This window comes from Balaenoptera physalus (assembly GCF_965194825.1).
Source record: "Balaenoptera physalus genome assembly, chromosome: 1".
Classification (NCBI taxonomy): domain Eukaryota; kingdom Metazoa; phylum Chordata; class Mammalia; order Artiodactyla; family Balaenopteridae; genus Balaenoptera; species Balaenoptera physalus.
This window is the reverse complement of record NC_138882.1, coordinates 152858607-152871844: the sequence shown is the minus strand read 5'-3', so window position 1 is coordinate 152871844 and position 13238 is coordinate 152858607. Positions and strand designations below refer to the sequence as shown.

Here is a 13238-nt window from a genome sequence, read left to right as displayed (position 1 = left end):
ATAGCTTGGGGTTCCAAATCAAACAGACTAGGTTCAATTTCCAGGTCTATCATTTATTAGCTGTGAGCCCTTGGCAAGAAATCTTACATGAGTAAGACACAGTTTCCTCATTTGTAAAACAAGCATTGTTGTGAGGATTATAGTCAATGTTGGTAAAGCATTTAGATAGTATATGACATATAGCAGGTACTCAGTAAATGTAATTCTGTCTTCCTATTGGGAACATTTATCAGTAAGGATAAGGAGGGAGCTGGGCAATGTGAACCTCACCCTACTATATGCAACCTCCTCCCTAAAGCCATACTGTACTAACTTTTCTAATTCAACCTTTCTTTAGACCATTCCCCACCACCAGCCCAGCCCAGCTCACCTCCTCACTGTTTCCCCTGATCTCTTAGAGCCACAGAAACAATATTGCAATAGCTACCATTTAGTGAGCACCTACTAAATGCCAGGCACCCAACCAGGTGTTTTCAGTGCATTCTATCTTGCATACAGTAGATGCTTGATAAATGTTCACTTCCTTCTCCAGACTGGAAGGAGACAGCCATGGGTGTGACCACTGTCATAATGTAGGCACACCCACATAATAGCATCAGCGTTCTCTCTCTTTTGAATAGTGCTTTACAGTTTATGAAGCTATTTTCTCCCAAATTATCATATTTGATTCTCACAACAATTCGTGGGGGTAGATGAGGAAACTGAGGCAGGAGCACATCCACAGCTCAATTAGTCATTCAATCAACATTCATTGAGCACCTACTGTGTGCCAGGCCCTGTGCTGTACTCTGGGGAGATGAAGAGAAACCATAGGAGTTCCAGCTTAGAGGAGAAACCTTCTTAAACATCCTCTATAGGTTGCTGGTGTCTCCCTTCATATTGTAATCCTTAAGAAACTGGAGATTTATTTCTTGGACTGGAGATCATTTTATATTTTTGCCTGCTTCCATACTGTTTCCTGTGATAGGAACATTCTTTCCTCTGCGGCTAGCTAAATCCTTCATGACCAGGAAGTCTTCCCTGACCCACCATCCTCTGGCAGAATGTCTTTGCTAGGGCAAACACAGCACCAGGGCTTCCCAGTACCACAGACAGAGCTTTTCACGGACTTCCATTGTCTTCCTCCCTTTATAGGCTCAGAATGGGTGAGCAAACACACACACACACACACACACACACACACACACACATCCAACTCCTTTTACTATCCCCCACCTTTTCCATCTGGATTCCAAGAAGCTGGGATGGATGGCCCTGTCCTTCTCCCACTCCCCTCCACACCTCTATTAGCTGCCACCTCCCTCCCTAAAATCTCTTCCCACACTTGGACTCCAGAACAGAGTCAGCCTGTGGATGAATTTCTCTGTCAACGATTCTCTTCTTGTCTCTGACCCCAGGTAGCAGTGTAACAGGGTCCAATGTCTGCGCCCCCTCCTCAGCCTTCTGAGGAGCTAAGACACAGCTACCAGCTAGATGCCCTTGGACTCCACTCTGGGCCCCAATCATCTTCCCACTCCCACACCACAACCCACACCTGGCTTCCTCTGCACCACGACCAGCCCATCTACCACCCTAAACTCTCCAAGTTCCCCGACAGTTCCTCCACTCCCGGCTGCCAACCCCTTGCTCTATTCCAGTGCCTCTCCATGCGCCACCCCTAGCCAGAATTCAGGTGCCCACAGCCCATATCCAAGGCCTTGGCTCTCTCCCTCCATCAGCTCCCCACCCCCTTTTTCTGCAGCCTGGATAGACCCAGCCTTGCCTCCCACCTCCAAGCTTCCCACCTCCAAGCCCCATCCCTCTCCCGCACTCAGGTTACCCCCCTTCCCTATACCCACCTGGGCTCCAGCACCACACCACACTCACTTTACCTTCTCCCGGCCCAGCACCTCCTTCCTGCCCAGCGCCCCTTCCCCTCATCACCTCACTCCTCCCCAGCTCGAAACGACCCCCGCAGGCCAGTCCCCTCCCCTTAGCTCTTCGCTTCCACGCCTCCCTTCCCTCGCTCCTCTCAGTCCTCTCGCTTCAGCACCCCCTTCCCCGCCCCTCGGCTGGCTGGTACCCTCTGCCCGCACTGTCCCTCTCAGCTCCCTCCTTACCTCTCCCCCCCATCCCCCCACCCCGTTTCCCCCTCAACGAGCCCTCACTGCGCTCCAATTGCTGCTCATCCTTTTCCCCAGCCCCGGCGCCCTCTTTCTCGTTCCCCCAATCCCTCTGCCCCTGCCTTTGGAGCTCTCCTTGCGGCCCTCACAGCCCGGGTAGACCCTGCTCAGCGCCCCCTCCCCGGGCTACGCGCCCCTTCACTGCCGCGGTGCCCCTCCTCAGTGGCCTCGCCTGGCCCCTTCTCCTTGGTGTTCCCTCCGCTGCCCTGTGCTCCTTCCCAACGCCCACTCACTGTCCCCAGCGCCCTGCGCCGGGAATCGGTCCCAGATCCTCCCCGGGCGGGCTGCCGGGCCGCGCCCCTTACCTGGGACTCCGGGTGAGGACGAGCGGCTCGCTCCCTGGCAGCGCCGCGGAACCGCTGGACCTGGCGGCGGGCGGCAAAAGGCGCAGTGGGTTCGCGGAGCAGGGCGGTGCGGGGCGGGTCTGGTCCCCACCGCAGCGACTTCGGGCTGAGGCTCGGGCTGCAGCTGGGCTGGGCCACCACCGCGTCCAGGGCCCACCCATGCCCCGCCCAGGGGCGGAGTCCCTTTTCGCCGGGCCCCCAGCTCTGGGCAGGTGAAGGAAATCCGAGGTATCTTGGGGGCCGGGAGCTCCCCAATATCTGGGTGACTATCGTGATTTATCTTAATTCTCACGCCTCGTTCCATACACTGAACTTACTAGGGTGATCAGAGAGCTTCGATGATAATGTAGATGATGATGGATTTGTAGCTTTGCCATTTCTAAAGCACTTCCCTGTCGTTATAGCGCTTCATCCTCACAAAAGCCCGGGTAGAGAGGCAGAATCTGGACAGCTGTCTACAGGTGGAAACGAAGGCAGAAACCTGGGCATTGTCCTCTACCCTATGCACTCCTTCACACCCTACATCCCATCAGCCTGGTGATGACGCCTCCATAACATATCCTATCCCTTCCCTTCTTCTCCGTCTCCACTGCTCTCGCCCTGGTTCAGGCCTCATCACTTCTCGCCTGAACTAATGCAACAGCCTCCTAATGGGTCTCCCTGCCTCCACTCTCCAATCCATCCTCTATGTCGGCAGCCTGAGTGATTGTTCTAAACGTCACCATGTTACCATCAACCCTGAAGAAACAAACAGAAACAAAACATTTTCAATGGCTCCCCATTACCAACAGTAGCCTGGACTGAGAAAATGTTCTTGCCTGGTCATTAGGAAGTCCCAACTCCGTCAGAGAAGGCAGGTATAAGAGGTGATTAGCACCCCACCCTCACACGCGGACCTGGACTTCAAGTCTTCCTGAGGTCACAGGAGCCAGCTGGAGCTTTGGTTTAGAATCATCAGCCCTCCCCATACTCTTCCCCCTTCTCAAATCTTAGAGGTCTTGAAAAAGAATATTTATATATATATATATGTATCAGAATCACTTTGCTGTACACTTGAAACTAACATAACATTGTAAATTAACTATAATTCAATTTCTAAAAATCTTAGAGGCCTGAGTCATATACCAAAACAATTTTTCCCCACATTCCATTATGACCTGATCTACAATTTGTCTCTATGGCCCGAGGAACCACCCAGTAGACAGCCCCTCTGGTTGTCTGACTTCTCCCTCAGACTCATCCTTGAACTGTTCCGAGCTTCTCCACCCATTCCCTTTCACTCACCTCCCCACTGCCCGCGTCCTGGCAGCCCTTTCCACTGTGCCCTCTAGAATCCTGTTCTTTTGTCAACAAACTCTCCTACACCCTCTGCTTCTTCAGAGAGCACTCAGGTTACTTCTTTACCTTTCTTAAATCTTGACCCTCCTCCAGGACTCCTTCTGTAACCTTCTGCAGGAAGGCTTCTCACTTTCTCACTCTCCATACAGCACAGGACCAGGAGGTGGGATTGGCGTTGCCACTTCCACCCTTGTACAAAAATTCCTTCTCCTTTGGTCTCCAGCCATACCACCTTCCACCCTTCCTCATCAAGGACATGATTGACCTCCAAGTGCTCCTATGCATTGAAGATTTCAGCCCCTGGCTCACGGTCATTCTCATTAGCCCTGTCTTGCCATCATCCTGGTGCCTTCGGTAGCCATGTGGTTTCCTGATCCCTCAGTCCTTGGTCTCCTCTTCACATTACCTCCCATGGTCATACCTTGAACTTCTTAATCACACAGAACTAGTGCCTCTGTGATCTTAAAATCAAGTATCCTGCACTGCCTGCTCCCTCACTCCCTTTCTCCCATAAGGCCTTAGTTTCCTCATTTCAAAATGGGTGTCATGATAATGATTATTCATTCTTCACAAGAATAATGAGATAACACATAAAACCATCCTTTTAGAGTTGAGAGACAATATGAGAACAGATGGTATTGTGTTTACATCGCCTCAGGTCTTCACATCACTTTCTCCTTCTTCTCTGAAAGGCCATGTATTAAAGTGGACAGAGCACAGACTTGGAGCCAGACAGATATGGTTTTCAGTCCTTGTTCTACACACTTACTTGCTGTGTAAATTACTTGCTATGTAAATTACCCCATTTTTCTGACACATGCACCTAATCCTCATTTGTAGAAAGAGCAATAATGTTGTGAAGATCAAATAAGAAAATGAGATAGCTACAGGAAAGCACTTGACAGGCACATAGTAAGCCAGGCACATAGTAAGTCCTCAATAAATAGGAAACACTGTGGTTATAACACAACAAAAAATGCTATTTTCTTAACCACAACTGCCTTCCAAGAAAGATAGACCCTAATGTTCAGAGGTCCTCTTGTCCTACTTAGGGCCTTGAGGAGTGTGGATATGTAAGTGTGAGAGGAGAAGGGAGACACTAATTTGCTCTGTGCAAAAAAAGGAAAAGAATTTAGAATTCACTTAGCAATATGGGTGAGAGAGGTAATAAAGAGAGCTGAGGGGAGGAAAGGAAAAAGATGAGTAAGAAAATCAGTGTAAGGGTAGGTTCTACATGGATAAAGGGTCAGAAGAAACCCTCCCATGGCAGGTGTACAAAGGGTGTTTAAACACTGGAATGCATTAAATGAGAGAAGTTGTTTGTTGCACATATAATGTAACCAATTTCTGTGACTCTCAAGACTTCAGTAAAGGCCATTACACTCAGGAATGCTTTCTGAGAGAGGAGTTGTAAGGATGAGTGAGTGGGAAAACTGAGCAATGGACTTTGTTTTTCTGAGTTGAAAAAGGAGAGTAGAGGCAGAGACGAAGAGAGCACAAGCCCTCGTGGAATTTGCGGAAATCTCCAGGAGGTCTTCCAACTTACAAGGGTTATCAAATGTAAAAATCAATGTAAAAATCGAAGTTCAAGCTCACTGCTTTTAGATCTTAAAGGGGGAGGGAGGCCATATCTGACATTTGGGCTGTATCATTTGTGCCTCCCTATTGACTAGCAGGTGACCACTAGAGAGAATACAAAACAAATCATACTATATTGGACTGTCTTCACTTCCAGATCCAAATGCCAAGTAAGAATAGGAAGAAAGACAAAATGCTACCTTTTGTCTTAGATCAGATTGGCTAACAATTATAGTCATTAAGACCTTAGAATATACTGGGCTCATTCACATCTTTTGTCTCATTTAGTCCTCAATACAATCATACAAGGTATGGATTGCCGTCCCCTTTTTATAAATGAGCAAACAGAAGTCAGAAAGTTTAAGTGACTTTCCAAGGTCACACATCTGGTAGATGGCAGAACCAGATACCAGGTCTGTCTGACTCCAAGTCCAGGGCTCTTTCTGTTAGACCCCAGAATCATGGTTGCTTGGTGAACACCATTGTGGTTAAGAGTCCTACAAACAAAATTACCTTAAATCTTTTCTAGTTGCCAGAGCAATCAGCTTTCTCTAGCTCCTAGTTTTTATATGAAATATAAAATTGATGCTTTTTATGGAATGAGAATCAGTCACTTAGAAAAGGTAGTAGCCTCGTTGTAAATCAACTATACTTGAATAAAGAAAAAGAAAGAAAGAAGAAAAGAAAAGGTAGTAGCCTAAGTGTGGATTGCACTTGGAATGTTCAAATCTTTACAAGGTTCAGATCTACACCCCAGTGTGAGTCCCTCATGGCCAGCCTAGGAATGCAGGTATGTTGGCAGGTCAAGCGTTTTTCTCTCACCCCTTCAGTGGGTTGCCTCATATAATAGGGGAGCTGGAGCAGGTTCCAGAAAGTCACCAGAACATGTAAAGCAGCTCTAGAAACATAGGGTTCATGAGAGGAGTGGTGGAAGACAGGGCTGGGAAGAAAGGCAGAGATTAGATGGCCTAAGGCCTTGTAAATCATGTTAGAGGATTGGGAAATTACCTTGCAAGCAAAAGGTTTGAAGCAATGGAGTAACCTGGTGACATAAGCATATGAGAAGAATAGCTCTGACTGTGGCGGGTGTGATAGATGGTATGGGAAGAGTAGGGAGCAGGGAGAAAGGAGATAGGGAACAGTCAGAAATTGCTTAAAAATCCAGGTGAGAGATGAAGAGGACCAGAACTCATGTCATAGCAGTGGGGAAAGTGGAAAGTAGAGGGACTTGATTTGTATTTAGGACCTGGTGGCAGATTAAATGTGAGATGTGTGGAAAAGGGAATTGGCATAAACAACCAGGTAGACAGTGAAGCCATTTACTGGTAACGGGAGCAGAGAAGTTGTTTTAGTTATCTATTGCTGCATAACAACCACTCCCAAAAATTCAGTGGCTTGAAACAGCAATATTATTTCTCACAATTCTGTGGCTGGCTGAGTGGATTCATCTGATGATTTTACCTTGAATCACTCGTGAGCAGCATTCAGCTGGAAGGTCACTCCAAGGCCTGGCAGTTAGTACTGGCTGAGGGCTGAGTGCCATGGTTCTTCCCCATGCCGCTTTTAATCCACTGGTAGGCCACACCAGTTTACATGGTGGTCTCGTGGCAGTGTTCCAAGAGAGCCAAGGCAGAAGATACAGTCTCTTGAGGCCTAGCCTCAGAAACTGCATAACACCCCATATACTGCATTCTATTGGCCAAATCGAGTCACAAGCCCAGCCCAGATTCAAAGAGCTCTGAGTGAGAAGAGCAAAGTCGTATCACAAAGGGGTATGAATAGAGAAGGGAGGAATCAATGGCCTTTAACCAATCTACCACAGGAATGGGAACAGATTTGGATAATGAGAAAAAATGATAAGTATCTCAAACACCACTTCATACACTAATCATTCCTTCTTTCTTCTCTGTGCCTCAGTTCTTTTATTTGTAAAATAAATGAAAATGCACGCTGAGGACACTGCCCCATCATCAGGGCATACCGCTGTCAGCAGAGGTGGAATCTGACACACACACACACACACACACACACACACACACACACACACACGAAGCATTCAACATGTGAATATTCAGAACCCAGGTCCCACCCACCACCCCTCTCTCTTTCACCCACCCTACCAATCCTTCACCAAAGCCTGTCTGTGATACTCCCTGAGAGCTCTCCATTGCATGGCCACAGCTTTCTCACTGTCCTATCCCCATGATAGCCTCCAAACTTCCCCTGTAATCCACACTCCATACTGCAGCAGAGGACTCTTCCTAACCCAGGTTAAATCTGTTAATGTGCACATATGGCCTCTTGTGGTCTGGCCTCAACTACCCTCTAGCCTCATTACTGGACACTCCCCCATCCTGCCCTAAGCTCCAACAGCATAAACTACTTTTGGCTCCCAGAGTGTGACCTGCTCGTAACATCTCCATGAATTTGCCTCAGTTTCTCCCACTATCTTGAATACCATTCACTCATTCATTCATTCACTCACTCACACACACAACAAATATCACCTGAGCACCTGCTGTACACCCAAGTAGATAACAAATGGTCCCTGACCCAAGTTGCTCAGGGTCTGGTGCAGGATAGCAGGCTGTAAGACCCACTGGTCTGAGTTCACAAAGGCATAGGCCAAACTGCAACCCAACGTGACCTCCTGGATCATTCTTAGAAGGGGTCAGGGGATATTTGCTGAATAAATAGGCATACAAATATCCACAAAAGGTTTCTCACATCCACCATCTCATTTAAATTTCACAGTAAACATATGAAGTGGGAACTGATTCATACCATCCTGGATGTGAGGAAGAAATAAGTAGCCCATGGTTTCTCAGCTACTGAAAGTAGGGGAAGCCAAGACTAAAATCAGCCACATTAATGAATTTGGCAAGACATGGCTGTTTTCTCACTGTGGGACACATCAACGGGGAGGAGCCTCAGAGTTTGGCCTCATGCTAGGAGGCAGGTCCTGGGATGCAGAGTTGAGACTTAAGCTGAGTCTTCAAGGACAAGTAGGAGTTAAACTCACAGAGAAGGAACCCAGGTAGAAGGACCAGCATGAGCAAAGGCCCAAAGGTATGAAATTATATGAAGGCTTCAGGGAACATCAGGGACTGTAGGTCTCTGGAAGCACACACATGATGGGCACAGTACAGGTGATGAGTGAGGTGGGAGGGTAAGTCAGAGCCAGAGGTCAGCCAGGGCCTGGGGAGCCATGCTAAGGATGATGGACTCAAAGATCAGGCCAATGTGGAGCCGTTACACTGCTTTCTCCAGGGGGAAGACGGCCAAATTTACGCTTTAGAAAGAACTCAGCTTATAGAATGGAGATGGATCAGAGGTTCCAAGATACAGAGGACAAGGAGACCAGAGAGAAAGCTGGTGCAGTGACTTCAAAAGAGATTGAAGTAAACCAGTGTGGGATAATCAAAAGGACATAAGCTTTGGAATCAGAGAGGTCTAAGTTCAAATCCAACCTTCACCATTTGCTAGTTATGTGATTGAATTTCTCTTGATCACACAGGTTACTCATCTGTAAAATGGGGATGAGAATTATTTCATTGGCTCCTTCAGAAAGTTCCATTAAAAGTGATAATGTATGTAAATTAGGGGGTGCTTAATAGGATATTCAATTCAATAACATCAGATACTTTAAGGGATCTGACAACTCATAACTAAGTATATCATGCTTGCCAATGATTTCTCCCTTCAAATACATGTCTAGGGAACTTAAGAACAGTTGCACTCGCTTAGACTCTATAAGTCAGGTTGCCTCACTAATTTTGGAAAAACATCTGTTTCCTCATTCTCAGAGGGCTTACTGAGGGATGCTGCTTAAGATGCCCTGTGACCCTTTGCAAAGGTTCAGTCTCATACTCCCCCTTGTGCTCTAAAGGGGAACTGCAATCTCGCTGGACTGACCAGCAGTCATGGTGCTGAAATCAGCCTGAATATAGGGGCTGAAAGGAAGGGAATTGACATTTGGTAAGCACTTACCATATTCCAGAAACCTTCTGAAGTGCCTTCCATACACTATCTCATGTCTCTCATCAACCATTCGACAAGAGGAGACTGAAGCTCAGCAAGGTTAAATGACTTTTACAAATATCCATGGATAGTAAGTGAGAAAGCAGACCTAAACAAAGGAAAGAAGTGGAAAAACTGGTGATGTTTACTGCATGATAGATAGAATAAAATCCAACCTCCTTAACAAATTCAACCAGGTCCTTTTCTCTCTAGATTTATCTCCCACCACCAACCCACTTGGTCCTTTTCTCTGGCCATACAGAATAACCTATACTGTAAGTCTGCAGTATAAAAACTGCTTTATACTTCAGCATTTCGCATAGGCTTTTGTTTCTACATTGAGTGCCTTCCTGAATACCCCTCCTTTATCAAGAAGACTCCTCCCTACTCATCCTTGTATCCATCTCATCCTTACTTGGAGGGAATTTAATCACTCCCTCGTTTGTACTACTTCTGGACCTTAGGCTTGCAGTTGGTACATGATAGCTAAAATAAAATGTTCAGCCCTAGGAAATTAACAGTGCCCATGCTTTAACACAATTATTCATTTATGGTATACCAGGCATGGCTGAAGGTACTGAGCACTAGAAATACAGTAATAAGCAAAACAGATACAGTCCCCATTCTCACAGAACTTACACTCTGATAAGGAAGGCAGACATTACACAACTAACCATATCAATAATTACCATTGTGATCATTGTTTTGAAGGAAAAGTAATGCGAGATATAAAAGAAAAAGCTATTTTGGTGCCAAGATCAGGCAAGATTTCACAAAGCAACATTTAGGTGGGATTTCTGAAGAATGAGTTAGGCAAAAGTATGGGGAAGGACACTCCAAGTAGAGGGAATAGCATGTGTAAAGACCATGAGGAACTTTGAAAAGTGGAAAGAAAACAAATGTGGCTGGAATTTGTGATAGAGTGAGAGAATGACATGCAATGAAGCTGGAGAGAGACTTGAGAGCCAAATTATACCACTCACTTAAACAGTATTATTGATTTTGGACTTTATCCTGGGAGTAATGGAGGAGAGACAGTGAAGAGTTTCAAGCAGGGAAATAATATAACCAGAATTCTATTCTAAAGAGAGCAGTCCCTGTGGAGAACATGTGGAGAGAGGGGCAAGGATGGATGCAAGGAAACCACCTAAATAGCTATTCATTTATTTAGCCATTTCATTAATGTTTATTGAATGCCTACCATGTGCCAGATTCTATACTAGGCTTTGCAGATTCAGCAGCGAACAAGACAGACAAAAGCCTTGCCCTGATGGATCTTACACTAAAAGTCTAGGTGACAAATGCTGGTGGTTTAGACTATGGTGGTGATGATATGGATGAAGAAGAGTGTATTAGTCAGCTTGGGCTGCCATCATCTAGTACCACAGACTAGGTGGCTTAACAACAAATTTATTTTCTCACAGTTCTGGAAGCTAGAAGTCTGAGATCAGGGTTGATTTCTTTCTTTCTTCTTCTTTTTTTAAAAATATTTATTTATTTATTTGGCTGCTTCAGGTCTTAGTTGCAGCATGCTGGATCTTTAGTTACGGCATGTGAACTCTTAGCTGTGGCATGTGGGATCTAGTTCCCTGACCAGGGATCAAACCCAGGTCCCCTGCATTGGGAGTGTGGAGTCTTAGCCACTGGACCACCAGGGATCTCCCAGGGTTGATTTCTTAAGGCCTCTCTCCTTAGCTTATAGAAGACCATCTTCTCCCTGTGTCTTCACATAGTCTTCCCTGTGTGTGTGTGTCTGTGTCCTAATCTCTTCCTGTGAGGATATCAGTCATATTGGATTAGGGCCCACCCATATGACCTCATTTTAACTTAATTACCTCTCTAAAGGCCCTATCTCCAAATACAGTCACATTTTGAGGTTGAGGGTTAGGACTTCGACATATTAATTTGGGGGAGGACATGATTCAGCCCATAACAAGGAGTGAATGGATTTTTTAAAAAAATATTTAGGACAGAGAATGAACAGTAATTGACAATTAAGGAGTAAAGAGAAGGAGATGTCAAGGATGGGTCTCAGGTTTCTGGCATGTAAAACGATAGGGTGGTGCTATTGACCTATTTGATAAGGAACACTGGAAGAAAGTTCACAAGGATCCATTTCCTCTTTTTCAGTAGTTGTGGTCCTTCTGGGGTCCTAAAGCAATGTATAAAGATATGATAGTTTGGCCAGCAGCATATCACAATATTTATTGGCACATGATATCAAATATATGGGGGGATTGTATCATCCATGCAAATCTGAATTAGAAAGAGAATTTTCAAAAATGATTTTATCAGCCAGACTTTCCTCATTCACTTCCCAATCCCATATCTCCTCCCATTACCTTAACAGGAACCATTTAGGTGGAGTTGTGAAGGCCAAAGCCAGAGTGTAACAGGTAGAATGTCAAAGAGAAAATGAGGTGAGGAAAGGTTGACAGTGTGGGTCAGGCTGGAGAGACACATAAAGTCCACGGATGGTTTGTTTTTAGATGAGAAATAAGTGTTTGTTTAAGTTTGCATAGGAATAACCCAATAGAGACAGAGAGATTGATGATATAAGAGAGGAACATTTATGGCAAAAAAAAAAAAAATCTGAGGACAGGGAAGGGCTGACTCCAGAGCTCAATGGAAGGATTAGCCTCTGATAAGTAGAAACCATCTCTTCCACTGGAATAAAAGGATAGGAAGAGAAGATGAGACAGATACAGGGAAGGTCTGTAGATTTACCAGGGCAAAGTTGAGGGAGTTATATCAGAAGATCTGGATAAGGTCAAAGTGTAATGGAAGATATTGATCAGTTAGGTTGAAAGGATAGATAGGTGGTTGTGCTCAGAGAATGGAATTTCTGATTCAAGGTTTCAAAGGTAGAAGAGTTTTGAGTGTTAATAAGATGAGACCATTGGAGTTGGTGGCTGAGATAGAGTGGAGGTCACTGATGAGAAGGAGGCCAAATAAATGAGAGGCCAAGATATCAGATGAAGTTTTTCATGGCTTTTCATGGCAAGTAATGGGAAGCCAAGCTTCAGCTGACTTAAATTGTTGGAATATTAGGTCATATATCTTGAAGTCCACAAAGTGGTATTCAAGGTTGACTTCATCCACTGGCTCCAAACATGTTTCACTGCAGTTTTCTCATTATTTCCCCCCCTCCATGTGTTGGTTTCACACTCCATCTAGTAGCAAATAAAAATATCCTGTGAGACCTCTCAGAATTTCTAAAGTATTAATTTTAATTATAAATCATTCCAAGAGATACATTGTTATCCGAACTTATTTAGCCATGGAATGCCTTTCTGGGGGCACTAGTGTTGCGTGGAATATACTTTGGAAAATGCTTCTATAACCTTGCTAGACAACAATTATTGACTATTTCAGTGGCTAGCCACAGAAACTTACTCTGGCTTATGTAAGAAAAAAAAGAATTTATTAAATAACACTGACTAGGGACTTCCCTGGTGGCGCGGTGGTTAAGAATCCACCTGTCAATGCAGGGGACATGGGTACGATCCCTGGTCTGGGAAGATCCTACATGCCACGGAGCAACAAAGCCTGTGTGCCACATCTACTGAGCCTGCGCTCTAGAGCCCGTGAGTCACAACTACTGAGCCCGTGTGCCACAACTACTGAAGCCCGCATGCCTAGAGCCTGTGCTCTGCAACAAGAGAAGCCACCGCAATGAGAAGCCCGCGCACCGTAACGAAGAGTAGCCTCCGCTCTCCAAAACTAGAGAAAAGCCCTCGCGCAGCAACGAAGACCCAATGCAGCCATAAATTAATTAATTAATTAATTAATTAAT

General features: G+C 45.5%; 1 protein-coding gene across 2 annotated transcripts in view; it reads right to left on the bottom strand.

Annotated features, from left to right (window-relative positions):
* Positions 1–7439, bottom strand: part of RAB3B (RAB3B, member RAS oncogene family) — a 67696-nt gene extending 60257 nt beyond the window's left edge. The window contains exon 1 of one of the 2 annotated variants that reach the window (XM_082430843.1): positions 2468–7439. Coding sequence is in view for 1 of the 2 variants with exons in the window: in XM_082430842.1 (XP_082286968.1) it covers positions 2824–2883 (60 nt within the window). In the remaining variant the exon portion in view is untranslated. The remainder of the gene's footprint in view (positions 1–2467) is intronic. The other variant, XM_082430842.1, reaches the window with a different exon arrangement.
* Positions 7440–13238: the final 5799 nt, after the last annotated feature.